General features: G+C 45.0%; 1 protein-coding gene across 4 annotated transcripts in view; it reads right to left on the bottom strand.

Annotated features, from left to right (window-relative positions):
• The window catches only part of POLR3B (RNA polymerase III subunit B), a 132,778-nt gene that overhangs the window by 7,514 nt on the left and 98,112 nt on the right, over positions 1 to 27,152 (bottom strand). For 2 of the 4 annotated variants that reach the window (XM_047741195.1, XM_047741196.1), the window contains exons 27-28: positions 25,528 to 25,701; positions 19,318 to 20,164 (exon numbers count right to left, since the gene is read on the bottom strand). In XM_047741195.1, the coding sequence (XP_047597151.1) occupies positions 20,035 to 20,164; positions 25,528 to 25,701 (304 nt within the window). In that variant the 3' untranslated portion in view covers positions 19,318 to 20,034. Of the gene's footprint in view, positions 1 to 4,631; positions 4,765 to 19,317; positions 20,165 to 25,527; positions 25,702 to 27,152 lie in introns of those variants that run through there. The other 2 variants (XR_007129397.1, XM_047741197.1) reach the window with 2 other exon arrangements.

The raw sequence follows: 27,152 nt of genomic DNA, 5'->3' as shown, positions 1-27,152 counted from the left end.
AGAGAGATAGCAAGAGAGAACATGAGCCTGGGGCAGGGAAAGGGAGAAGCAGACTCCCTGCTGAGCAGGGAGCCCGATGTGGGGCTCCATCCCAGAACCTGGAGAAGATGACCTGAGCTGAGATCAGATACTTAAAGGACTGAGCCACGTAGAAGCCCTGGTTTGTTCTGTTTTAATTCTGAGCAGTATTCCATTGTATAAAAATACCAGATTTTGTTTAGCCATTCACCTATTTGGGTGCAGTTACCAGTTTGTACGGACATTCATGAATAAGTCTTCGTGTGATCTCTTGAGGAAGCACCTAGAAGTTAAGTTGTTGGACCATATGGTAAGTGCACGTTTAACTTATACTAAAGAGATATCATTTCTACATTTCCATCAGCAATGTATGAGAGTTCCATTGTCTCCACATCATTGCTAACGTCATCTCTTAATGTTGTCAAACTAAGAAATTTTGTCATTCTAATGGGTACATTGGTATCTCCATTATAATTTTCTCTAATCCTTTCTTTAAAATTTTAGCATTCACTATTGTTTCGCTTACTATTTCAGTGGTATGCAGAGATGAAACATAAACTTAAATCATTCTAATTGCAGTTCTAAGGAATTCTCTATAATTTTTTAAACATTAACTTCTTATTTTAGAACAATTTAAGTTTACAGAATAGTTGCAAAGATCATACAGAGAGTTCACATATATCCTGCAACCATGAACACTTATTATTAACATCTAACACTAGTATTTTGTTCTTCTTTTTCAGGATTGTTTTGCTTATTTTAGATTTTTTGGTATATTTAGACAACTCACATTAAAAGTGATGTGCTCTATTCCTTGCTTTTGTTCTTTGTTTCTTTTTCTCTCCTTTTTCCTTCTGCCTTATCTGGTTTTAACTAGCATTTTATATGGTTTTATTTTATCCCCTCTGTTATGGTATCAATTATACTTCTTTTTAAACTTTTCTTATGGTTGCCCTACTGTTTCCAAAATACATTTTTAACTAACCCAAGTCTACTTTCAAATCACACTCTATAGCTTGTGTGCAGTGCAGGTACATTCTAACAGAGTACTGTGAATTCCTTTCACTCATCCCAAGGACATCACTGTCATTTACTTCATTCATTCATATGCTATAACCACCCAACACATCATCATTATTATTATTACTTTAAACAGTTATTAATACTAGGTAGAGTAGGGACGACTGGGTGGCTCAGTCAGTTAAATGTCTGCCTACGGCTCAGGTCACAATCCTAGGATCTGGGGATCAAGCCCCATGTCAGGCTCCCTGCTTAGTAGGGAGTCTGCTTGTCCCTCTCCCTCTGCCCCTCCTTTCCACTTGTGCTCTCTCTTTCTCTCAAATAAATAAATAAAATCTTTTAAAAAGCTTAAGAAAAATAAAAATAAAAGGTTTTATTTTACCTTCATTTATTCCTCCTCCTTTATGTGGATGCAAGTTTCTGTCCTATATAATTTTCTTCTGCTGGAAGAAAACGTTTTAACAATTCATGTAGGGCAGGTTTGCCAGCCATGAATTCCCTTGGTTTTTATTTGTTTGAGAAAGTCTTTATTTCTTCTACTACTTCTACTTCTAGAAGTACTCCTAGTACTACTATTATTATCCCTCTATTGAGGGATAATTTTGCAGAATATAGAATTCTAGGTTGGTGGCTTTTCTCATTCAACATCTTAGATATTTCATTCTGCTTTCTTTTTGTTTACTTGCTCCGTGATGAGAAGTTCACTGTAATTCTTATCGTCTATAGGTAAGGTCTTTTCCCTCCCCTCTGGATTGTTACAAGATTCTCTCTTTGTCTTTAGCTTTCTGCAATTTGAGTATGATAGGCCTATGTATAGTTTTTGGTATTTATTCTGCTTGGTGTTCTCTGAGTTTCCTGGATCTGTGGTTTGGTGTCTGTTATTAATTTTGGATAATTCTTGACATTATTTCAAATATTTCTTTTGCTCTGTTTTTCTCCTTCTGATATTCCAATTACATGTCTGTTACATATTTTGAAATTGTGAGATTGTTTCATAGTTCTTGAATGTTCTGTTCTGGTTTCTTTGTCTTTGCATTTCTATCTGGGAAGTTTCTATTGATCCATTTTCAAGCTCACTGATTCATTCCTTGGCCATGGTGAGTCCACTTATGATCCCATCAAAGGCAATCTTAATTTATGCTAGAGTAATGATCTCTAGCATTTCCTCCTGATTCTTTTTTAGAATTTCCATCTCTCTTCTTATATTTCCCATCATTTCTTGCATGTTGTCTGCTTTTCCCATTAGAGTTCTTAACATGAATCATGGTTATCTTAAAATCTCGGTCTGATAATTCCAACATCTGTGCCATATCTGAGTCTGGTTCTGATGCTTGATCTCTGCAGCCTTTTCTCATGCCTCTGGTGTGCCTTGTAATTTTTTGTTGAAAGCCAGACATGTTGTATTGAGTAACAGGGCCTGAGCCCTTAGTGTGAGGATTCTGTTAATCTGGTTAGGATTTGGACTGTGTTTCAGGTTTCCTGTAGCTACAGGTGCCAAAGGATTAAAATTCCTCTTAGTGTTCTTGTTTTTGTCTTCTCTGTTGACTTTGGGCTTCCCTAAGTGCTCCTCATCTGTGAAGTGAAGGTCAGTGTCTTGCAGCTCTTTATGCTGTATTCCACTATCATTGGATTGGAGCTCTGTGGGAGTGGTGGTAAACTGGGGGAAGGAGAGCATTTTATGGCCTCATTCAGAGCTCAATGTTCCTGTGAGCTATGCCTCTGGCTGTGACCTCCACAAGTAATTCTCTATTGGCATAGATTTTCTTCCCTAAGTGAGATCAGAGGTTAGAGGGGGCTGAAGAAGGAGCACTGCCCTTCCCCTAGGTGGGATAATGCTCTGATGTAGGCTTTTTCCCTGGAGTAGTCTTTGTTATGGACAACACTCAGGGTTGAGTGACAATGGTTATTCTTCCCCTACCCCTGCCAGAGCCATCAGGGGATTTTTATAGCATCTTCATCTGGTAACCTGATAGGGTTACTAAAGGTAAAGCTCACAAAAGTGTGAGGGCCTCCCAAAACTGAAGGCCCCCAAAGTTTTTCACTTTCAGGCTAGTCCTCACTCATCTTCCAGAAATTCATCAAAATTACCTTTAAAGTTTCCCGTTAGTTTATGGTTCCAGCAGCTTCTGCTCTAGGTAAGCAGATCTTAGATGTGTCTCTGGATTTTCCTGTCTCTCTGGATTTCAAGGTGGCAGTTTGCTCTGCTGTTATAAACTGAGTATTGGTGCCCCCCCCCATTATATGTTGAAACTCTAACATCCAATGTGATGATATTAGGAGATAGGGCCTTTGGGAGGTGATTAGGTCATGAGGGTGGAGCTCCCATGAATGGCATTAGTGCCCTTATAGAAGGGAATCCAGAGAGCTAGCTCACTTGTCTTCTTTCCATTGTGTGAAGACACAGTGAGAAATTGGCAGTCTGCAACCTGAAAGATGGCTCTAACCAGAACCTGACCACACTGGCTCCTGGTCTGCAACTTCCAGCCTCCAGAACTGTGAGAAATACATTTCTGTTGTTTGTAAGCCACTCAGTCTATGGTACTTTGTTATAGCAGCCTACCTGCAGACTTTGTTCTCTGCTGGGTTCAAAAAAGTTAATTTTCAGCTAACTTGGTTTTTTCTTATTGGAAGAATGGGAATGACAGTCTACAAGCTCTTTACGTGTGGGAGCTGAGCCTGAAGTCCCCTAATCCTTTCTACTGCTCTGATCACATCTTTATCATATCAAGGATCATAGATGAGTTCCATAAATGTAACCATTATATGGAAGGGACTGGGCTTTTGTAAGTATAATTAAAGAACAACCCTTTTTCCCACTCTCTGTAGATGTGCCCGTGCATGAGTTCTTGTCACAACTCCAGGTAGAATCTCAGGTAGGATAAGTTTCTAGCTCGTATTAGGTTAAATTTTTTGAAAAAAATGGAGATATAATTAAAATACTATGAAATTCACCTTCTGAAGGTGTATAAATCAGTGGTTCTTAGTATATTCACAAGGTTTAGCAACTATCACCACTATCTAAGCCCAGAACATTGTCATCATCTCAGAAAGAAAATCCATACTCATTAGCAGTCACTCCCCAGTTACCCATCAACAGTCCCAATCCCTGACAACAACTAACTAACTGACTTTCTGTCTCTGCTTTTGCCCATTCTGGACATTTCTTATAAATGGAACTACACAATATGTGGCCTACTGCATTTGGCTTTTTTCACTTAACATAATGTTTTCAAGTTTTTTGGTACTTCATTCCTTTTATGGCTGAACAATATTCCACTGTATGGATATATATCACATTTTGTATATCCATCATCAGTTGATGGACATTCGGATTGTTTCTACTTCTTGGCAATTATGAAAAATGCTGCTAGAAACATTCATGGACAATTTTTGTGTGGACATATGTTTTCAGTTCTTTGGGGGTATAAACTTAGGAGCAGAATTGCTGGGTCATATGGTAATTCTACATTCAACTTTTGGCGGAAATGCCACTGTTAGATTTTTTGAAGTCCTCCAGGCACTTATAAAAACAGCAAGTCTTGTCTTAGTCATTTAAAAGTGTAGAATAATAATTTAAAAATCCAAGTTCTTACCTTCGTAATGTGCCTTCCCTCCTCCAGCTTGGCCTGGACCCCAGCTTGAAGTACAGCAAAGAAGGATTTTATTGTCTTTCCTGGTTCCTCTGTCACTTATGGGTCATGGCTTCCAAATCCTCCCACCTGAGGTCTGGCAGGGAGAGACAGTTCGGTAAAAAGGAGATGCAGCCTTACATAGTGAGTTCAATTGTCATCTGTACTGGCGTGGATTCTTTCTGTCATGAGGCACAATGAGAATGTGTTTGGCGATGCCCTTGCTGGGAGCTTCCTGTAATTCCTTTTGACCTGGGTAATGCCTCTCTTATGCCCAGTCTCTTGCAACTCAATTCTCAACTGTGGGCAGTCTACCAATGTGATAGAGACTACTAATTACTTCCCAGCAGCAATTTTACCCTCTTTGCTCAGAAGCAGAGTCCCCAGCCAGCCGAACACATGACAAATTGGCATAATGAAATTTCCCAGCCTGCCTCATAGCTGGACGTGGCCTGTAACAACCATGTTCTCACCAGTGGTATGTGAGAGTCTTATGTGCAATTTCTGGGAATTGTCCTCAGATCTGGGGAGACTACTTTTCTCCTTCCTCCCAGCTGGATGCAATGCAGAAGGGATGGACAGACAAAAGTCATGTCGGGTCCTCTGGTATAAGCTATGTGTTGAGTGTAGCAGAACAAGACAAAAGGATCCTGGATTGCTGATGATTTGGGAACCACCATATCAGCTCTGGCCTGGTTACATTTACCTGAAAGAAATTAACTTCCTCCTTTAAGTCTTGTTTGAGAGAAACTAACTTCTTTCTCGTCTTGCTATTGTGGGTTTTTTCCTGACTTGCATCAAGCTAAATCCTAACTAATATAGTCCTACTCTGACTTTCGTGAAGTTGCATAATATCTGGAAGCTGTTCTCTTGCCTGGAGTCCCCCAGTAATTGTGCGAGGCAGCCTCACTCCTGTGAGTCCAGCAGATCCTTCGGGAAACTCATGCAGCCTTGTCCCTGTGATTTGTGAATGTGAACAGCCCTGTCCCTCTATACTTCCTTGGTCCCATGCCCTCAGCCTCTCACTTTTGCTTTCTTAGGCATGTGTCAAGCTTCAGATCCAACCTTCTTTAAAGGGAGGAAAGAATTAGGCTCCCCACAAGTCCCTCATAAGTGAGGGGAAGGGAAAATGCCACAACAATCCAATTCCTCTCTCCAAAGAAATCTTCCCCTCTGGCCTCTCTAACCACCTCCCTTTGTGAGCAGAGGTGGGTGATTCTTGATGTTGACAGAAGAGGCTTCATCTCCGCATGCCCCACCTAGGGTGTCTAGTACCTCAAATTAGGAAGTCTCACCTTGGGACCTTAGTCAAAAAGAAAAAAAAAAAAAAGACAGAGAACCCCAAAGCATCCAATTTTAACTTTCTTTTACAACACAACATAATAATCTCTGGTATGTTCTCATTCAGGAGCCCCCTACCAATTCAGAATGTAACAAAGGCATGCTTTCTTTATATCATTAGTTCAATAATTTTTGTGGTCACAGATACCTTTGAGAAGTTTATGAGTTGGGCCTCAGCCTCACTCCTGCCTTCCAACCGCTCCCCATCAAGCAATTCCAAGGACTCTTAGAGCAAGTCATGTGGAGTGTCAGGAGTTCTCAGAACGTGGTCCATGACCGGTTGACTCTGGTTACCTATCCAACAGTCCACATGTGTAGTGACAAGTGGCAGAGCTGGGTTTCAAACCCGGGCCCTCTGGCCCCAAAGCTTCACTCCTAACTTCCCCTACAGACATGTGAATGAGGCCTTCTTGGGCCCTCTAGCCCAGCCCAGCCCAGCCACCAGCTGGACGCATATGGCATGGAGCCGAAGAACTGCGTGGCCAAGCCTGCATGTGTTCCTGACCCACAGCATCATGAGAAATGAATTACTGTTTTAAGCTGCTAAGTTTTGAAGTGGTTTAAGGCACTTTCCACATGAGCATCCAGAACAATTAGAACTACCAAATACATGTGAGTTAAAATTTTCTGAGTGAAATGTAATAGTTGAGGGAATAAAAAACAAGACAGGACTCATGGAGACACTTGCCTAGGTCTCCAGCCATTCACCATCAAGTTACATATAAATCCTGGGTAAAAAATGGCGAACATCATCCCTTTCATAGATTTATTATAAGTGGGAATAATTTAAAATACTGTTTTTATTACTTACAAAATGTATTGAAACTCTGTGGAATGCAGCCTAAAATTGGTAGACTACATACGTGTAGTATTTCACTGATGGATGAAGCCAAAAGTCCAAAAAGCCTTGCCATGGGGATCTTCCCGCAAAGCTGGTGGGCATCAGATGGTATTTCCAGAGCACTGGGGAGGGGGAAACAGCTCCTGGAGTATGAGGTGATAAAAGGCAAGCTACAGAATAGCATGTAGTATCTGGTCTCACTGACAGACCCATTTGTTCCACAAATATTATGGAAGGGTCTCATGGATATAACGTGTCTGAAAAAATCATGTTGGAAAAGTGTATGTAGTATGTTTGTTTCTGGAGGAGGAGAGGATATATTTTAAAAACAATGAAAATATAAACGTAAAAAATTTAAATTGTTACCTATAGAGAATAGGGATAGAAGCTAGACTTCATATAACACAAAATTAAATTAAAAATCCCTAAAACCCAAAACCAAATGAAATTACGAAACTAACTTTATATGCTATCAGTGGAAACCTCAGAGAGAACAATTCTAAATTACTGTTCAACTAGTAATTCAACTCTATATTCCTAGTGAGATAGACTGTATAAAGAACTCTAAGACCACAAGAACATTAAACTCTCTTCAGTAATCGTGTTGGTGTTGGTTTTGCTATTCAGAGACTGTGGTGCATGCATTCTGGGATAGTGAGTTATTACACTGATGTTGTTAAAAGCTGGGTACTGGGAGTTTGGTATGGAAATAGTTGCCAGATTGATGAAATTAAGAAAACCTTGTAGTCCTGAATTGAAAGCATTCCCAGGAACTTGTGATACACTTTATCTTCCTTCCTTTCTCTCTCCCCCATTCCCCCTTCTTTCTCTCATTGGTCTTAATGTTAACTAGCAAAAAGACCTAGAAACAATTACCTGCTTAGTAATAATCAGTGTTCCTAACACCTGGATTGTGGTCTTGAAATATCATTCCTCACACACACACAGAAAACCCGTGCTCCTTGGAGAAATTGTTCAGTCCAGTCCTTGGACAGGAAATGTACATTCGGAGACTGGAACATTATGGAGAAAGCAACCAATTTTTCAAGGGCTACTGGGTTTGTATCAAAAAGACTCAGGAGCTGATGTGAATAGTTTCTCTTGGCCAAAGATGGGACACAAGGAGCATCAGAAAGATAGTAATGACAATGGGTTGGGACCTATGAAACATGTTTAATCATAATAATATCCCCCCAAAAAACCTCATTGAGTCCCCTCATAGAGATCTCATTGGTCTCACTGAAAGGATGCTTTCAAATTTTGAAAACTGGTAAGTAAAGGAAAAGAATCAAGCACATATCCAGTCCTTACTAAATGAAATATACCGCTAAGTAGCAGAATGGTTGATGAAGGGGGGGTCCTCTAAATGGGTGTATCCTAGCTAATAAATGAGGAAGTGATAGAATCAGTAATATCACCATTCCAAAACTTCAATGGAAGGAATGGAGCTTGGAGCACCCATGGCTGCTGACATCACAGAAAGAGAGACAAGACGTACATGCCTCCCACTGGAAGACTACAACCACCTATAAATGAGTCCTCTTACAAAAATAACCTTGAATCCAATGAAGACTTTCTATCTAATGCAAACTGACAGAAGATACAGAGGACAGAGAAACATGATAAATAATACTAAGGAAATACAGTCAGCAAAGTCCAGATTATGGGAAACTAGAAGATGAATGTCCCAGCTCTTCAACAAATAAATTGCAACTTAAAAAAAGAGATAGGTACATGGGAGATCATCAGGACTAGTACACATTCCAGGAGACTTAAAAGACCTATTAACTAATGTCAATTACTTGGATTCCAACTGAAACACCTGGGAAAAATGTTTATGAGACTATTGGGAGATCTGAACACTAACTGGATATTTACTGATAATGAGAGGTTATTTTTACCTATAATTGAGTGTGACAATGGTACCATGGTTATAGTTTTTAAAAAGAGTCCTTTTAGTGGTTCATACTGAAGCATTTATGGGTGAAATGATACTTGTAAATCTGTAATTTGCTTCACAATAACCTAGGTGGGGAAAGTGGTTGGGGTTACAGATACAAGATCAGTAATGAGTTGATAATTGTTTAAATTGAGTGATGGGTACATGGAGACCACTATGCTCTTCTCTCTAGTCTTATAAATATTTGGAATTTTCCATGATTAAAGTTCAAAAAAGAGATTGTGCATGCATGTGTACGTGTGTGTGCACTTGTATAACTATATATAGAAAAAAGTCTAGAATACTAATTGGTATTAAGACACCTTTCCCGTCACATCTGGTTAGAGGGAATAAAATGGGGGAAATAATGCCCACCTAGCAGAGTTGGGTGGTGGCATAGTTTATACAAAGGGGCTAGCCCATAGTAGGTACTCAATCTAATTTCCTTCACTAGCAAGATTGATCAAGTTTGTCAAACTCAAAACTGTCAAACCTGTGAGGAGAACATCAGGTTCTCATATCACCCTCCTTGTCCCTTTTGATCATGAATCCAAGAGCCCCACTATGGGCGTGGTGGTGGAATGGGGTAGGGGAAAGAGACCTCAAGCTGAGTCTGCCCACTTTGTTCCTCTCTCACTGGCCTCATCCACTTCTTTTGATCTCTGTGCATCCCCTTAGGGACCTGAGAATATAGGTGAGCTAATCTCTTGTCATGACACTGATCAGCGTGTTCATTAGTTAATTAATGTATTCTCCCAGAGACCTGCCTGCAGGAGTCCGATGGTAGGGGTTTCAGGCAGATTGATGGAGAAAGAACTCTGGGAAAGGGTATTGAAACATATAAGAGGCTCCTCAGATGCCAGAGTGTTCCCTTGGTGTTGGCCCCTGTGAACCACTAAGTAGGAGGGAGACTAGGAGCTCCGTGGCACCCTATTGAATTGCTACCTTCCACTCACCCTCCACCTCTGCAAATGTCTAGCTCCTTCATGCCCTTGAATCTGCTGTCATAGCTTAGATATCCCTAGGATGCCTTCAGACTTCCTCTTCCTGATCTTCTTCCTATCTCCCCAGTGCCCTACTCATGATCCCCACTCCCGTTTCAAAATCCATCCTTCTTTGGGTTGCTGGACACTTTTGTTTTGGGCTTTCTTTATTTCTGCTGCTCTCCATGCCCATCCATGCATGTTGGTGTCTCTGAGGTTCCATCTCTGGTCCTCTTCCTTCTGTACGTCTCTGGAGCGGATGTCACACTCATTCCAGGGCCCTCCATCACTGGTGAATTCCCAGTCTGCCTTGGCAGCTCCTCTCATCTCCAGGCGTGCTGTTGACTCAGGTGTCCCACAGGCACCCAACTCAGCCTACTCCAAACGGAGCACATCGTTGTCCCTCTACCACTGACTTTTGGTCTGCTGCTCGACTTGGTTTACTTAGTTTGCTACTTGGGTGTCCAAGCTGTGACTTCGGAGCTCCTCCTTGATTCCTTTCTTTCTCTGACTTCCTAGAGTCCTGTCACTTGTACTTCTTTGCTTTCTCCACCTGCTGTCGTCATCATCACCGTCATCCTCCTCCTCCCCACCAATTCCACTCAGGTTTTCCTTCCATTGGCTAATGTCCATTCATTCTTCCAAAACCAGCTCTGGCAGTTGCCTCCTCTGGGAAGGGTATCCTGACTGCTCGGAAGCTTCCATTTTGTGATGTCACAGCCTGGCTCCCCTTCTGTGGTTATGATAAAGGAATCTGGTCTCACTGGGGAGCAGCTTCTACTATCAGCATTTAAAGTGAAAACCCCATAAAGTTAAAATTATCCTTGAAGACACCTTAAGCCACTCAGCATTGGAACAGTTGGCTCTTTGGCTGAGCCCCCAACAGGACGGTGTCTTAAATTTAGGGTCCATAATATACAAAATACAAAGCCACCACCTACAGTCTTCTTAACTCTAGAGACTCACACTACAGCAGAGAATCTCATACTGTGAGGGGCAGAAGCAGACAGCAGATGACACTCCACTTCGTCGAGACTCAACAATGAGAGCAGAGATGAGAGCAGACTTGTCAGCTTCGTTTAAATACTACCTTCCTCTTGTTTTCCAGTGCTGAACATGTAGTTGAACTTGCCACAGCTACATATATGAGTGGAAGCCTCGACCCCTTGTACTGTAGCTTCTCTGGCTTCCCTCCCAATTTTGAGCATCTGACTCATGACTTCATTCCCAGGACTTGCAATGCCCTGCACCTAAAGGAAACAGAGAACGCTGGTTGAATGGATGAATGGTTTATCTTCACGGATCTCTCCAGCGATGGGGAATTCCACAGATGATGAAACAGCACATTATGCCATCTGAGCAAATGAAGTGGACCCATTGGGTCAAGGTCTCTATTGGCTTATCAGGACTATAACTGGAATGAATGCTCTAAAGCAGGGCTCCCGAGAGAGAGCAGGGCTGAAAGGCTCAGAGGCCTCCAGCCCAGCTGATCAGCAGACAATATTTCTTTGAAGCCTCTTCTGTGGCTGGACCAACTCATCGATGGGCTCTGGCCGTGTTCCGACTGCTGGCTTGCTTGCCTCTCTCTTCTCTAATCCAGGTTTAACGAGATGAGCATCATTAAGAAAGGCAGGGCGGTTATCCTTTAAGTGAACAAAGTGACTCTTCACAGAAGGACTGATTTTAATAACCCAGCGCAAGACCCCCTTTAAGGTACAGAATGATTCTGGCACATCAGTTAAGTGTTACACAAAACAGACATGAGTATTCAAAATCAAAGGCGTTTTTCATTCATGTGAAAAAGGGATCAGTAAGCTGCATGAAAACTGGGGTGCATAAAAGTCCCCGGGGCCTCTGTCCACAGCAGGAAAAGCTCAGAGCATATTGGGCCCAGGGGGAGGCAACCTTGGCCGCCCATAACTCAGAAAGAAGGCGGCGATCTTCAGGCGCTGCCTGTGTTTCATGTGCGGGCTCCTGCCTCTGATCTTTCAGCGGCTACCTAATTGCCAGTGACTGTTTCTGTGGACACGAGGGTCTGCGAAATGTGTAAGGCCTGTATTTTTCCGAGGGAGACTTTTTCCTTTGCACATAAGCCAAAGATTCCTTCATACACGAATTCTTTCTTATGGAGGTCATCGGATTCTTACTTGGGGGTTCGCTGGCGGGAAGTTCAGTGCACACGGCTGAATCTAAGGGTATAGACACGATCTGGTAACTGGAGGGAGTGGGGACGCCGGACGGGAAGGCTGCCGATGCCCTGTGCATGCCTTGCATTGCCTCTCCAGGTGGAGACTGAGCTCCTAACCCAGTGCGAGGTAAATCAGCGGTTCCTTTTCCGGGAGTGCCCATGGCTGCACCCTCAGTCAGCCTCGCCCTTCAACTCAGTCTCCGTTGCAACACACATCATAGCTGAGCACTTATTATGCGGGTCACATGCATTGGTGCCATTAGCCCTATGAGTAGGTACTACGAGTGCCTCATTTTTACAGGGAGGAAACTGAAGCGAAACACAACGCCCCAGATCATACAACTAGGAGAAGGTGGAGCGGGATTTGAAGGTAGGCGGTCTGGCTGCAGTCCTCTCTCTTGATCCCCGCATGCTCTTGCCTCCTAATTGATGGGCAATGGCAGGCTGAGCTGGGGGCTCAAGGGTCTGAGGCCAAATTCAGGTTTAGCTGAGTAGCCTGCCTTGCGTAATGAGGGAACAGCCTAAGGGGATCCAGACACAGACTAGAAGCACATGTACGGGTATTTGCCTCCCTGACTTTATTTCAAAGGTCCTACAGCATCTGTACTCTCAGAACTGTGCCTGTCTCAATCTCTACAAATATTAGTCCTAGATTTTTGTAACATCTGACACTGACTAAGTAATCAGAGCAATTCTCCCTGCAGGCGGAGCAGGTAACGAATCACTAACAGCCTTCTGTTGCATTTTCTGGACCAGCGTTGTTCTATTTCAGGTCCTGACAGATTGTAGACCTACTTGGAGTATGCAGGACCCAGAGTAATGGGGAAGGAAACTGTCCAGTAACTCAGAAAGACAGTTGCTGCTGCTGAGAAAGCTGCTCTGGGGACCCTACTGCTCACCTTCAAGCTTGCTAGGAGGGGGTTATGGCCTGACTTCTGGGGCTGTCGTGCCCCATTCAAAGGGATGGCAGTCTCTGGCTTTGGGGTGGACTGAGGGCAGAACAGTGCCCGCCACATGGCAGGCAGGTGGACAGGTGCACAGCCGAGGTTTGATTTGGTAAATGATGAAAATCAGGGAGCATCTTTGAGGAAAAGAAAAAGGTCCGATCTAAAACATCAGGCTGTGGGCAAATGTGGATAAAAATGGAGATGATTACGACCTTATTTTTTAATCATTGTAACATTATCATCAGACATACAAAAGCACATTTTGCAATAGAGAACGAAACTTATTTCACCTGATGACCGATATGGCTGACGTCAATTGTCTCTCAGCCACTCACAGCCGGTGCGTTGAAGAGAAAGCAAGGGCTGGGCCATGCTAACGTGAGTCACTCAATTACCCAGAAGCACGGCAGCTGTCCATTTCCTGGGAACCAATTCATAGCACTAAACCCAAAAGCAAAGCTGGAATGGTTCTTGTTGGCTTTGTAGTTTACACCACTCTTGTTAGCATCGTCCAGTTCCGTGGTTCTGTCACAGGAGACGTGCGGCAGTGTCTGGAGACGCTCTTGTCGCGGCTGGGGCATGTTCCTGGCATTTAGTGGGGGAGGCCGGGGATGCTGTTCAACAGCCCATGGTACATGGGACAGCATTCTACACAAAAATATTATTCGGCTCAAGATGGTAACAGAGCTGAGAGTGAGGAACTCTGGTTTAGTTTGAGGCTTACAGATAGCAGGGGAGGAAAGCTAACCTTTCCTCAGGGCAGGCAGTGTTCTCCATTCTAAAGCACCATTCACCTGCGCTCGCTCAGGACTTATCCCAGCAAACCTACAGGGAGGTACTGTTCTTAGCCCTACGGGCTGGCATGGGGTTAGACGAGGCAGGTGGGGAGGTTACACCGCTCCTGAACGCTGAAGACGAGACTCCTGCTGTTAGGGGAAGACTTGGGCCTTCCAGTGCCAGACCAGGGCACACAACACAGAAAGGGCAAGGTGGCTTCCGTCTCTCTGCTGATGACACTTCCACCATTCTTTGTCGGGAGAGCAGGTAAGTCAGTGTGGGGGCTCCCCGACCCTTGTAGGCAGAGCAGGTGGAAAGAGTTTGAAAAGCACAGCGCCGGGCCACCTCCACAGGCCCTAAGGAAGCCTTGCAGCACCGAGGGCATCTCTGCTGACTCTGCTTGGCTTTGGAAGAGGCGACCGTGCTCTCCCTGCGAGGACCTGCGAGGGCAGACCGAAATGACCAGCCGGGAGACCGACATTGGAGCTTTCCGAAGCGTGATTCTAGAAGGGCCACTCTGGATAGGGGTGGTCTCTGTGGGACTGGCAGGCAGCGGGAGGGGCGGAAAGCCACAGGAGAGAACAGAAAGCTCAAGGCCAGAGCCAGAACCTGGTCAGCACAAGTGAGCAGCAGCTGGAGAGGAGCTTTTCCGGTATAAATCTTGCCTTTGATGGCAGCGTCCTCTGTGTAGACTCTCCAACTGGCCGGGGCAGAGGTCGGGGAGGAGCAGGGGTGCGGCTGGAACCTGCAGGGGGAGCAGTCCAGCACAAGCTAGTGCTTATAGAGGAGTGTAACGCCGGCAAGAAAGAGGGAAGTGAGCGGTCAGTTCCCAAGAGGTGGGTTCTCTGGCACCCCTAAAAATCCAACGCTTGGCTCTGAGACAGGATGGGATCCCAAAGCTCTTCGTGTAGCTTACAACCGGGGGGGGGGGGGGCTTAGCTTGTAGGCTGCATTGGACCTGTTAATACACAGACAGCTGGTTGTACCCAAATTTCTCATAAGTTCCCAGGTGATGCTGATGCTGCCGCCCCCACGAACCACACTCGGAGAGCCACTGGCCTAGAGCGCCCCCGTTGCTAGGCTACCCGACCCTCCAAGATCTGTCATCATTCTTTAAACTGCAGAGGACATTCTCATTCCGGGTTCTTCAGAGACGTGACTCGTGGACGTCCCTGTTTCTCGTACAGTGAACCAAACCTTCACTCACGTTCTGTTCAGAACGTGAATGTAAACTTCACCGCCGCATCCAATACGAAAGAATGTGGATCCATCATGTTTTAATTTATACAAACTGTTCCTTGCCTCCAATAACATGAATGATTGGGAGTTAACCAGACTTAAAATTTATTGCACATGGAACGAGGGCTAATACCTGGACTTGAAAAATACTTTAACTCCTTTGACCACGGTCCGAGATTTGAGACTTGGGAGGGAAAATGGGAGTTTTGGGTTGTTCTGAAACCTTCTGCCATGACATCCTGGTCACAGTGAATCTGATTTGCTGAAGCAAATCTCTTAATTGCTCCTGGGGCCCATGTCTGAGATCCAAATTGGTAGCTTGGTCTTGGCAACGAACAGTATACACTTCCGGATTGCCACCAGTTTTTTTTTTTTTCCCCCTTCCATTCGAAAATGGCCTAAACTTAAAGCTTGACTCTAATTTCCCACCAGCCTTGGCCCTGCAGGACCGATGTAGTAAAACTCCAAGTTTTGCTCAGCAAATGAAATAAACTGTTTTCAAGAACATATGGAGTAAATATGGACGGTAAAGAGGTGCTACTTTTACAAGTCACTTTTCCGACCATCCGTTTCACAAATTATTTACAGGTCTCTCCGAAACTGGCTTCTCTGTTACTCTGCCGGCCGAGGGGCGGATGGGCCCAGCCACCAGCTCTAACGTGCTCATTCTCATGTGACTCATTACTGCAAATAAAGGTGTTGGCCCCAAATGCTCCAAAGCAGCTGAAAACTATCCCATTATGTAGCACCCAATCAAGGCCTTTTTCTTCTCTTTTCTTTTTTTAAACCCTTTTCTTGACTCTCACCACATGGAAGCGTTTTGAGAACCGGTTCTGAGGGCTCCATGAAGCTATTCTGGGACTCCCGTGCCGACGACAGGCCTCGCTTTGATGTCTGTGGTAAATGGCTGTTCTGGGGAAGTGCGTTCTCTAATCCTCCCACCCTCCTGCTTTCCTATCACCGCCGAGCAAGGCGGCTTTCTCGAATAACAGCCTGTGCAAAGCCCTGCAGTTTCTGCACGTGGTCCTAGTTTCCGAACTCCTTCCAAAGCAAGCTCAGCGCCTGCCTGTCCTCTTTCCCAGCGAAGCGGCCGAGGGTAAGGCCCGTTCTCGAGGTGCTGGCAGGAGAATGGTATTAGCAACAAAAGCATGACAAACGTTGGTGAACACCTGTTGGGGGCCGGGCACTGTGCTGAGCCGTTTAGTTGTGTCATCTCACTGAGTCTTAAAAACAGCCCTAGGTGCAAGCACAGTTATCACTCCCATTTTGAAGATGAGAGAACAACTAGAGCAAAGACAGAATATTCTACCTGGGGTGACAGAGGTACTCAGTGAAGAGAGAAACACTGGTTTAGAACCCGTATCCTTTTTAAAAAACTCAATGTATAACATACTCAGAAAAATGAAAAATCCTGAGTGTATACAGCCTAGTGAATTTGCATAAAAAAACACACCCATGTAACCAGTAACTCAAGCTCCCCCCCAACCCCGCAAAATACCAGCAGCACACCCTTCTGGCCCTGTCATGAGCCACCCACTTTGCACAGGGAAAAGTTATCATGACTTCTTAGATCTTAAGATTAGTTTTGCCTATGTTTGAACTTAAAGGGAACCAATACAGTAGGTATTGTGTTTCTTCTTTTTCTTTTTACCCAATATTATAGTTGTGAGATCGATCTATGATAGTGTAAATTTTTTCATCGCGGTCTACAGTGTTCCATGGTGTGAACATAACAAGATTTATCCTATTATTAAGGGGCAGGGGTATTTATAAATTGGGGCCACCACAAATAATGCTGTGAGAAGCAGTGGTGACATGTGTGGGTACACTTGTGTGGGCTTACATACACCTAGGAGTGGACCTGCTAGGTACGTTCAGCTTGAACAGATACTTCGAGCATTTCAACCTGTGCATTACTCTAGTTGCCAAATGCTTGAGGGGTATTACAGTCTGAACTGTGTCCCTCCAAAACTCATATGATGAAGCCCCCAACTTCCAACGTGACTGTTTAGAGATGGGGCCTTTAAGGGAGGTAGTTTGTGTTAAATGAGGTTACAAGGAGCCCTAATCTGACAGGCCGGGCATCCTTTCAAGGAGTGGAAGAGACAGCAGCGCTCACCCACCTTCCTCGCACACACCAAGGAAAGGCTGTGTGAGGACATGGTGGGAAGGTGACCGTCTGCTGCCAGGAAGGAACGGAGTCCTCACCAGAAAGCAAACCTGTCAGCACCCGGATCTTGGATTTCAAGCCTGCAGAACTGCGAGGAAATAACGCTGTTGTGTGAGCCACCCAGTCTGCGGTGTTCTGTTGTGACAGCCTGAGCGGACGAACCAAGGGTAAAAATGGTGGAGAAGCTGGGCTCACCTCAATGAGCTTTCTTTCTATTTGGGATCTTGGCCTTTCTCGTTCTGGTGTCTTGGCAACTCTGAGCTCACAGTTTTGTCTCCCCAGCTCGCCGACTCTGCCAAAGCTCAGGTCGGGCTGTGGCCTCTCAGTGGCTTTGGTGTGGCTTTTCAGCCTCTCATCCTTGTGCCACTTCCAACATGGCAAATCCTTGAGGGGGAAAACGGGCTTCGAGGGTGGCCTGAAAAGTTTACTCTGTCATTACTGAAAATAGAAATCTAATTGGTAGCTGTTAAAACAAGGAACTTACAAATAACTCGACAAAATAAAACTGTAGGACTAACTCAGAAATTCTGGCCACTTTATTTTACAGTGTTTCTCGGAGTCAAACCCTATTCAAATGTCCTATCTGCTGGTTTCTGAAATATCGACCTGACATGATTTTTTCCTCTAAGGATGTCACAGTTTGGAACCCACACTTCCCAGATCTTGCTGACTTAGAGAACTGAGAATTTCCTAGAAGGATAGGCAACTCTCCTCAAAACAATCGGAATTGCCTGGAATGGCTTTTGAAAAAAAGATGTTTAAGAAGCACAACCATTCAGGGGCACTTGAGTTTAAAAAGAAAAAAAAAAGTCACATTTGGTGAATGAAAAATACAATCATGGATGAGCCCAAACAAAGCACTTAGAGTAAGGAAGCCCGGTCGGTCTCGAGGCCCAAGCTGTTCCCTCATTAGTGGTGTGGCCCTGGGGGTCAGCCACAAGGTGCTTCCATTTCCACAGCCGGAGAAAGGGAATATTCCCATTTGTGAAGTGTTTCCACGTCTCCGAAGCACAGGTGACCTGTGCCTCAGGAGCTCCCTCAGCCCCGCCGGGCTGAATTCCTAGCCCTGACTGTTGGCTCCTTCACTGGGTTAAGAGCTCTGGGTGGGGGCCCTGTCCTGCTCTCTTTCTATCTTCAGTACAGGGCAGGTACAGAATGATCAACGATGCAGGTCTCATAGCTTCTTCCCACACCGGCCCTCCAAGTGTGCGCTGGCCGTCCCCCTCCCCCAGTCGGTGGAGTTGTCCTGTGATGGGAAATAGCCAAAATCCCTCGAATAGCTCACATGGTGCAGAACAGTGTCCAGTAGTGCAATCCTTAGGCCCATCAATTTTTTTTTTTTTGAGGGAGAGCGAGAGCATGTGCAAAAATGGGGGTGGTGGTGAAGTGGGGGGAAGGAGGGGTGGAGGGAAGGGGGAGAGGAAGAACGAGAATCTTGAGCAGACTCCCCGCCCAGCATGGAGCCTGACACAGGGCTCGATCCTACGACCGAGATCATGACCTGAGCCAAAATCCAGAGTCGCATGCTCAACGAACTGAGTCACCCAAGCGTTCCCAAGGCACCATCAATTTTAAGAACTAGAAAGGAAGGAACAATTGGCAAAACCAAAGATCCAGCATTTAAACCCCTCTGCCTCTTTAACAGCTTTCGAGCCCCTGAAATGAATGGAGACACGTGGTGAGGGCCGAGAAGGCCCGTTCACCTATGCTATGTCCCTCATTCCTTCTGCTTTTCCTGTTAAGTGTCTAGACTTTTACTTCTGAATTAGAGCTTTTTATTGTGAAGTAAATGAAATGATGTTGAGGTTGAGTTCTCAAGGCAATGACTAGCCTGGCTCCCCGAACATCCCTCTTTTGGAGGAGTCTCAGGATAGGAGCCTGGTAAATAAAAGCTTTGAAAAGTTCCTGGTACGTTTACCTTGGTTACATCCAGTTTCTAAATCTTATTCCATACTGGAGTTTGCTTCTCGTTGGTGTCTGATACCTACTGATGTTCTGTGAAACACATCAACGCGACACGCTGGAACTGTAGCCTTAGACCATTACTCCAAGCTCTTCTGACTTATTTTACAGACAATCCTTAATACAAGTCGTTGTCCGCCTTCAGGGTAGAGCAATTAAGAGCAAATTAGAGTTAAAAGTGAAGAAGGTCATCAGATTAAAAAGAAAATGCATAGCTAACATCCTGGCAGGAATGGAAGGGACCAAAACAAACAAACAAAAAATCACAAAGCACCATGGAATTATTTTCAGATGTTCAACACGTATTACATCCTACAACAAGTATTACATGGCTTGACTGTGGAGGTTCAAAAGAGAAGCAATCAAGTCTGTAAGAAAAGAGGACATCTTGGTAAACCTGCTTAAGATGGTAGGAATTTATTCTATCTCACAGTACCAGATAGGAAAGCCATCCCTTTATCCGCTGTTCTCGGCTTCCCACCGCTCTCTCCCTTCACGCCCTGCTCCCGTCAGCCACCTCCACAAGGGCCACAGGCCACACCAACCATTCAAAGAGACTCTTCATACCCTTCGGTGTCCAAAGAGTCTTCGCGTTTTGTTAGCCAGGGAAGGCACCATGGGGGCATTTAACACCAAATGTCTTTTAAAGGAGGAAGATCTTTCTCATGAGTAGATTTCAAGATACCAGAACATAAGTAAAAGTTTGCTTCTCTTTTAAGTCACGTCCATTTGTGAAGCACATTCAGCCCAGAAACAGGAGACTGCATCCTGGTCCGTGTGGGCGGCGTGTCTCCCACAGCCCGGGGCCCGCGGCTCAAGGCCGCGTCGTCCGTCTGCAGGGCAAGAAAGCATCTCCATCTTTCTTTCTTGAGGGGGGCCATCGAGGGAATCAGTCACAGAAGCAGACGTGGTCCTCAATCCCGTTTTCCACCGTGTTGGACCTCTCAGTGGTTCTCTTTAAATGCCGACCTTTTCCATCTTTACTCATTGTATTTGGACAGTTTCAAGCGGGGGATGATGTTCATGGACTGCAGCTCCTGCAGAAGCAGCTTACAGGCGTACGGGATGCGGAGGGAGGACACGTGGCAGGACGACTTGCAGTAATGGCACCTGAAACCCAAGTCGGCACGTGTCAGAGGGACGATCGCTCGGAAAACAAGGCCTCCGCGGCTCCTACCACCATCCTACCCGTTCCATTCCATCTGTCAGCGTTCAGTCTCGCTATCAAACATGGACATATGTGCCCCCCCCCAAAAAGCAGCATCCAAGGGAGGCAAAGGAAAAAGCAAAACAACTATCGCTCCTGCAGGTTTAAAAGCACACAGTTTTAATCACTTACTCCCATTTTCTAGACCTCTTTAAAATTCAAGACACCTGCCCATTTACTTGTTCTGATTGAGGCCCAGAAATCTGAGCCATCTCCAAGTTACTCAGATTTAGATTTTTTCAATGTCGAAAATTTGTAAAATCAATTCACTCTCCATGTATCTGAGAGAAATCTATCACACTATACTCTTCAAGGTAAGATGTTCAACAATTACAATTTGGTCTGTCACTGAGACACTGGAAGTGTGATGGGAGACACAGGACTTTCACAGAGAACGTGGTGGCCAACCAAATGCTATTTAATTTTCCAGTGCTCTTCAAGCTTGGCGATTTCTACTAGTAGGAGAAGCTACTGTACTTAGGACATGTTCCCCCGGTGTGCATATATTGTCATTTAATCCCTACAACATCCCATGCTCCTAACCAATACGTCTGCTATTCCCATTAGGATCTTCTTTTCTCTTCTTTCAGGAAGAGCAAACCTAGGTCTTCATCAGTGTCTACAACTCACGAAGAGTCCCCGGGGAGGAAGTAGTAAACAATCCTCCCAGGTTTCAGACCCAAACAGGACCTCACCCTACACCTCAAGAGTCTGGGGCAGCTGAAACTTGGGTGGAAAACTAGTCAACAGCAGGGGTGAAGGAGTTCAAGAGGAACACCAACTGGGGCTTAGAAAGTTCCAAGCCGAGTGGGGACCAGAGGAGAAGACCAGTGTGGAGGGCAGTAAGACAGCACGTGTAACAACGTAAATGTGCACGAATGTGTGACAAAAGTGGCAAAGATGAGTGTAAGAGAATGTTCACACTGTTTAGAACAGCACAAAGCAGGAGACTGCTGAGACCCAGGAGGGAACTGGTCCTATGATGATAAGATGTTTATGCAGAAGAATGCTGTGCAGCCATTAAACATGATGATGTAGACCCATATTTATTGAAATAAGGTGTCTGGGACACACTGTGGAGTGAAAAAAGAAGTTTGCTTAACGGCCTGGCCCCAAGGAGGTCCTCAGATGGGTTCCCGTAAATATATGAAGCCCCCAAAGTCATGTGTAACTTTTTGTGTGTGTGTGTGAGTATGTATTTCCATTTTGCTGCTATTATCAGAATTTCTAAGAGTTCATTATTAAAGAAAGAAAAAACAACCTGGGGGGGAGGTTATGTTAAATAACTACTGGGCAAACAGATGTCTCAAAAAGAGTCACTAAAATGTGAACAGTGGTCACCTCTGGGTGATGAGAATTAATGTGACAATTTATATATATATATATATTTTAAATAACTTTGAATACTTTATAAAAGTGTAGGGATCATTTTTGAAATCAGCAAAATCAAGCCTTTGTTATCTTAGAAAAGAAAAGCACGAAGAGGGACGCCTGGATGGCTCAGTTGGTTGGACGACTGTCTTCGGCTTGGGTCATGATCCCGGAGTCCCGGGATCAAGTCCCGCATCAGGCTCCCAGCTCCACAGGGAGTCTGCTTCTCTCTCTGACCTTCTCCTCGCTCATGTTCTCTCTCACTGTCTCTCTCTCAAATAAATAAATAAAATCTTTAAAAAAAAAATTGAAAAGAAAAGAAAAGAAAAGCATGAAGAATTTGAGCGTGGTGGTGAATGACACGATAGATGTGAATGTCCTGAGAAGGGAACGGGGAAAAGAGGAGCCAGCATAGCCCTTCATGCGCGTGTGGTGGTTTCCATGACAGGTGGCCTGCAGGAGCCGAGGACACATGGGCGGTGCTCGATCCCATCAACAATCACAGTCCTAGCCACACGGTGAAGGACTTCTTCCTGGAAGACTGTACCTCAAGACCTCGCTAAAGCATTATCATTTAAGAACTATGTTTTTAATGTGCTTGGTTGCCCTAATTTATTCAGGAATCATGTTTGTGCTTTAATTAAATTGGAGAATGGTTTTACCGGAACCAACTTCTTGCTGATTCTATGTTATTCTGTGACTTTAATCCAAGCTTATTGAAGGTTTCACAATCCAGAAAGCCCACTGACCTTCTCTATTATTAAACATTTCTCGACCATTTAAAATGTTCCAATACATTATTATACATGCATACATATAAATATGTATGCATATATAACACACATATAAATGATGAGCTATTACATTATCTCACCCTGTGTCTGAACGATTTCAAAAGAAACTTGACCCAACAACAATAAAATAAACTGACTTTTTAGGGCAAAGGCAGCAAAAGGAGGCAGCTGTGGCTTTACATGAGAAATGACTGTCCAGTAAAATGTTCTCTATGAGCTAATTATCTTAATAGGGATCTTCTTTTCTCTGCAGTTTTCCTTCCGGACCTCTCTTTTGTGACTTATGCCCTTCATGTCTCCTGCACAACAACAGTCTTGCTGTAAACATCCCCATAGCAATGCCTTACTAATGTGCAAATCACTGACAAAAGGCCAGTTTCAAGGTTCTGAACTGCTCTAATTACTCAGCCTCCATTGTGCTGTTCATTAAAGAGCCACTTCCTCCCACACACGCCTGTGCTCCCTCCCACACGGCCCGGCACACACGCCCAGGTAATGATGGCAAAGGACGGCATCATTACGCTCCTCTACCGAGAGCCGCACAAGGAGACTGCTAGACTACCAGACTGGATTAGGATTTTTTTCTGTTGGCAACAAGGGTATGAGCAGGCCACTCAAAACCAGACACAGTACAGCCAGGTTGGTTTAATTACAGTAAAGATCCTTAAACCATGTAACCTGATTTAGCCCTCTTTCAAAGGATTTCAAACACAATACACACGGAACACACGAGCTTCAAAATCAGGCACTGCCATCACACGATCTCTAAATGAGACAGAAATGAAGTAGGAAAAAAGCTATGAATGTAACAATCATATTGAGATCGATTACTGCTTTCATTGGTTTCCCTGAATATTCAGCAAAACAGAGGGGAAGATTTTCAAAGTCCGTGAGTGAATCTGGTCTACTGCTTTCTCTCTCTCTCTTTTGGGGGAGGCACAGGAGAAAATGTGGGGGGGGGGATGGAGAAGAAAAGGAAATCCATTTTAAGTTTCATCATCCCTATTTTTAATAAAATGACTCTTCTGTACCATCTTTTCAAAGTAAATGACTTAAAAATCCTTGTGCCAAATTTGAAGATGTAGGCATAGTGGCACTGGTCCCAGGCACCTTCCTCTAATACTTGCGTGGCTGCTGTGTGACACGGCCAGGACAATAAAGGGCAAATTCAATATGCATTTCAAAAGGCAGACAGACATCTCCAAATTGAAACCCCCAGCCCAGTCCCTGACATAAGAAAGCCAGGCTAATGCTTAGAATTACGTCACCCACCTCCGCGACCTTATGAAAGAAACGCACTGTGAATGGCCACCTCTCATCTTTGTTTTTATTATTATTATTATTTTTTTTTAAAGATTTTATTTATTTATCTGACAGAGAGAGAGAGAGAGATCACAAGCAGGCAGAGGCAGGCAGGGAGAGAAGGGGAAGCAGGCTCCCTGCTGAGCAGAGAGCTGGATGCGGGGCTTGATCCCAGGACCCTGAGATCATGACCTGAGCCGAAGGCAGAGACTCAACCTACTGAGCCACCCAGGCGCCCCTAGTCTTTGTTTTTAAATGAAATGACTTCTTCACAGCCAAGTCTCATCACCTCTTCTACTCTAAAACCCATAAAGTCATGAGCTCAAAGGCTTTGTCATATACCAAGCAAGGTATACACTCTATTCTAAGATGCCCACTCCCTCTCTTGATCTGCTTTATTCAACCAAGGAACTGGAAACTTAGGACGACAGGGAGCTGGGACTCGTTGGAAGGAGGCTTTGAGGGGAGACGCAGTGGGGAAAAGGTGGCTCAGGCAGCCCTCAAATTCTCGCAAGGGTGGCTCATCTGCGCCTAATTTGATCCTCCAGGGGATGGTGCCTCCCTAGGGGAAGGGGGCTGGGAGTGCAGCGGAAGGGTGACCAGGGAGTTGAGGCTGTTTCCTGTCCCTGCAGCCCCTGCTTCAGACCTTGTTAGACCTCATCTCTGGTAGAAAGTAAGTGGAGCCTGGCCAGCTACAGGCCCTCCTGCCTCCAGGTAAGTCAGGGCCCCAGAAATGACAAACCCTCAGCAGAGGAGCCCTTCCTTGGCGGTAGGGTGGAACGCTTACAAGGAGAGGTGCTCCTCCCCCACAAACCCAACCAACAAATATGGAGCTTTCCCTTTAAGGCTGGCCTTTGTGTACTGAACTCCCCACAGAAATTGTAAGCTTTATGACTTACACAATTTACCTACTAGTAATCCTCCTACACAGGGTTAGTGTCATCTAGCAATTATTTGTTACTAAGTATCTACCAGGTCCCAGGCGGGAGAAGCAGGGGGAAAACAAGGCAAATGTAGTTAGAATGACCTAGAAGAGAAGAGCCCTGTGAGCAGCCATTCATCTGCCTTGTTCTCCACTGTATTCTGGAGCCTAGAACAGTGTCTGGCACTTAGCAGATTCTCAGAAATTGTTTGTTGAGTGAATGACTGGGACAAATCTTGTCTCCACTATGATGCAATTCTCAGAGAGTAAAGCAGCTTGCTATGCAGACAGAGCACAGGTAAGGGGTCAGGATACCAGGTCCTGGTCCTAGATCTGCACCAACTTCCTATATGTCCTGCAGCAGTATACAAGGCTCTTGGGATTTGAGGTTAAATAACGGCATTCAACCCAATGTTTTCAAAAAGGTTTCTAGTTACTAATGATGTACTGTATGTTAGCTAATTGGACATAATAAAAAAAAATCAGACCTCACCTGAGATTAGGTCTGTCAAAAAAAATAACTTTGTATTTCTTTGATTATTATTGAGGTTGAAAAAAAAAGTTTCTAGTTACAAAATGCTCTACTCCTCATACCTAACAATGAATCTGCTAGGAATTTTTCAAAGGTGAACAGTGAAATAAAAGGTGTTTGAGATAATATTAAACAAAGTCCGTGCTCCTTGGGTATTTAAACTCCAGTGGTGTAGAAAGCAGAATATTGGGCAGATGAACCAAATGGGTATATAGAAAATCCCCAATTCCAGGAATGCGTGGATGGCGAAGGCTGGAGAGTACGTGGGTATGATCGAGGATCACCTCATGAGCTGTGATTTAAGAGGCAAGGTGTGTGTATGAGAGACATATGGTATCCACTTACCAGCCAGAATACCCCAGAAGTCCGCACTGCCCACAGACATCGACCTCAAAGGCATCACTTGAAATCATCAGTCTCTCCAGCAGAAGCATGCTGGCTCCGTAACCGATTAAGCAGTCCCGTTCCATTTCTCCAAGACGCAAACCGCCGTCACGAGATCGACCCTCCGTGGGTTGCCTTTGAAACAAATCCGACAAATGTGTTGTTATTAGATTAAACCAACAAAGGGGCAGCATCCCGTGCTGGCTATGAGTGCAGGGCTGGATTCAAATCACTCACTGGTCAGGGACCTGGAGCAGGCGCCCAGCCTGCCCCTGGGCTGCATTTGCAAACTATAAAATTTAAAGCTCCCAAAGAGCCTCCCTAGTTGTTGCTCCTGTTATTAAGTGGTAATAATAAGTGATTACTATTATCTGATGTAACAATAAATCCTTCCCCTCAAACCTAACCCCAGTAGGGTCTCACTGCTGGGCTCACCGGTGCCTTGAGAATCTCGACTTCTCTTCCCTCTTCTGCAGTGTGGAGCAAATGTATGTCTACCATTTCAACAGGCACATGTGTCTGCTCAGTTTTAAGTGGTCACGGGACTGAGTCATCTACACCCCTCCCTTGGTTTTAAAAAGTAAACTCGGATGCTTGCTGCTTCGTGCTCACCCTTCCCCTGTACCGGAACATCCGAGCCGGGATCAGCGGAGCAGGGAGGGAATGGACTATTTCTGGAGCATCCCTCAGGGATCGGCACTGTACACGTTCTGTATTTGAACACTGGAGAGTCCCCAGAATGCTGTGAAGTGGGCATTATTTTGCCACTTCATGTCTGAGAAAGCTGAAGCTGCAAGAAGCCAAGCGATCTGTCCAAGGCTCAAGGCAAGCTACGAGGTGGGGGGAGCTCACATCCGTGTCTGTCTGGCTCCAAGGCCCGTGTTCCCCAACCCTGGCGCAAAGACCCCACTGAGCTGGGTAATTCTCTGTGGTGGGGGCTGCCCGGTGCCCTGTAGGGTCTTCAGCAGCATTCCTGGCCTCCACCCACCAGACGCCAGTAGCCACCCCCCCCCCCCAGCTGTGACATCCCAAGATGCCATCGGACATTGTCAAATGTCCCCTGGACGACAAAACTGCTTGTGGTTGAGAACGACTACCCTGAGCTATGCTTCTCCAACTGAAAAATGTAGTAATAAGAACACGTGACACTTAGCATTTGTCATTCCCTTTCCAACAATTATACCCACGCATTCATCAACATGTAGACACTGGGCTTGGAGCTGAGAACACCCTGGTGATTGAGGCCCGCGTGGACCTCCCGGAGCTTACTCAGATGTGCGTGCAGGTACGGGTGCCTTCTGCTCCAATAACAGAAGTTTTAGAAAATGACAGCTGTGCCTTGGGCTCCCAAATAATGTACTCATGTGTTTTCTGTGTACACCCGGGAGCACGCAGATGTACCCTTGTGTATGTATGTGGGGGGGACGTAAGTGTGTCTACGTTCTTACATATGAACCTTTTTTGAATAAGCCCGCATTTGTAAACAGTGGTCAGGCGACCACTGGCAAGACCTGGGACGGGCCTCCTGTGCCTGTGGAATGATTTTCAATTGGTTGCTACTGCTTCATGCTAACCAGACATAAAGG

This window comes from Lutra lutra, chromosome 8, assembly GCF_902655055.1.
Source record: "Lutra lutra chromosome 8, mLutLut1.2, whole genome shotgun sequence".
NCBI classification, from domain to species: domain Eukaryota; kingdom Metazoa; phylum Chordata; class Mammalia; order Carnivora; family Mustelidae; genus Lutra; species Lutra lutra.
Note: the sequence above shows the minus strand (reverse complement) of the source record. Positions and strands in the feature narration are given on the sequence as shown.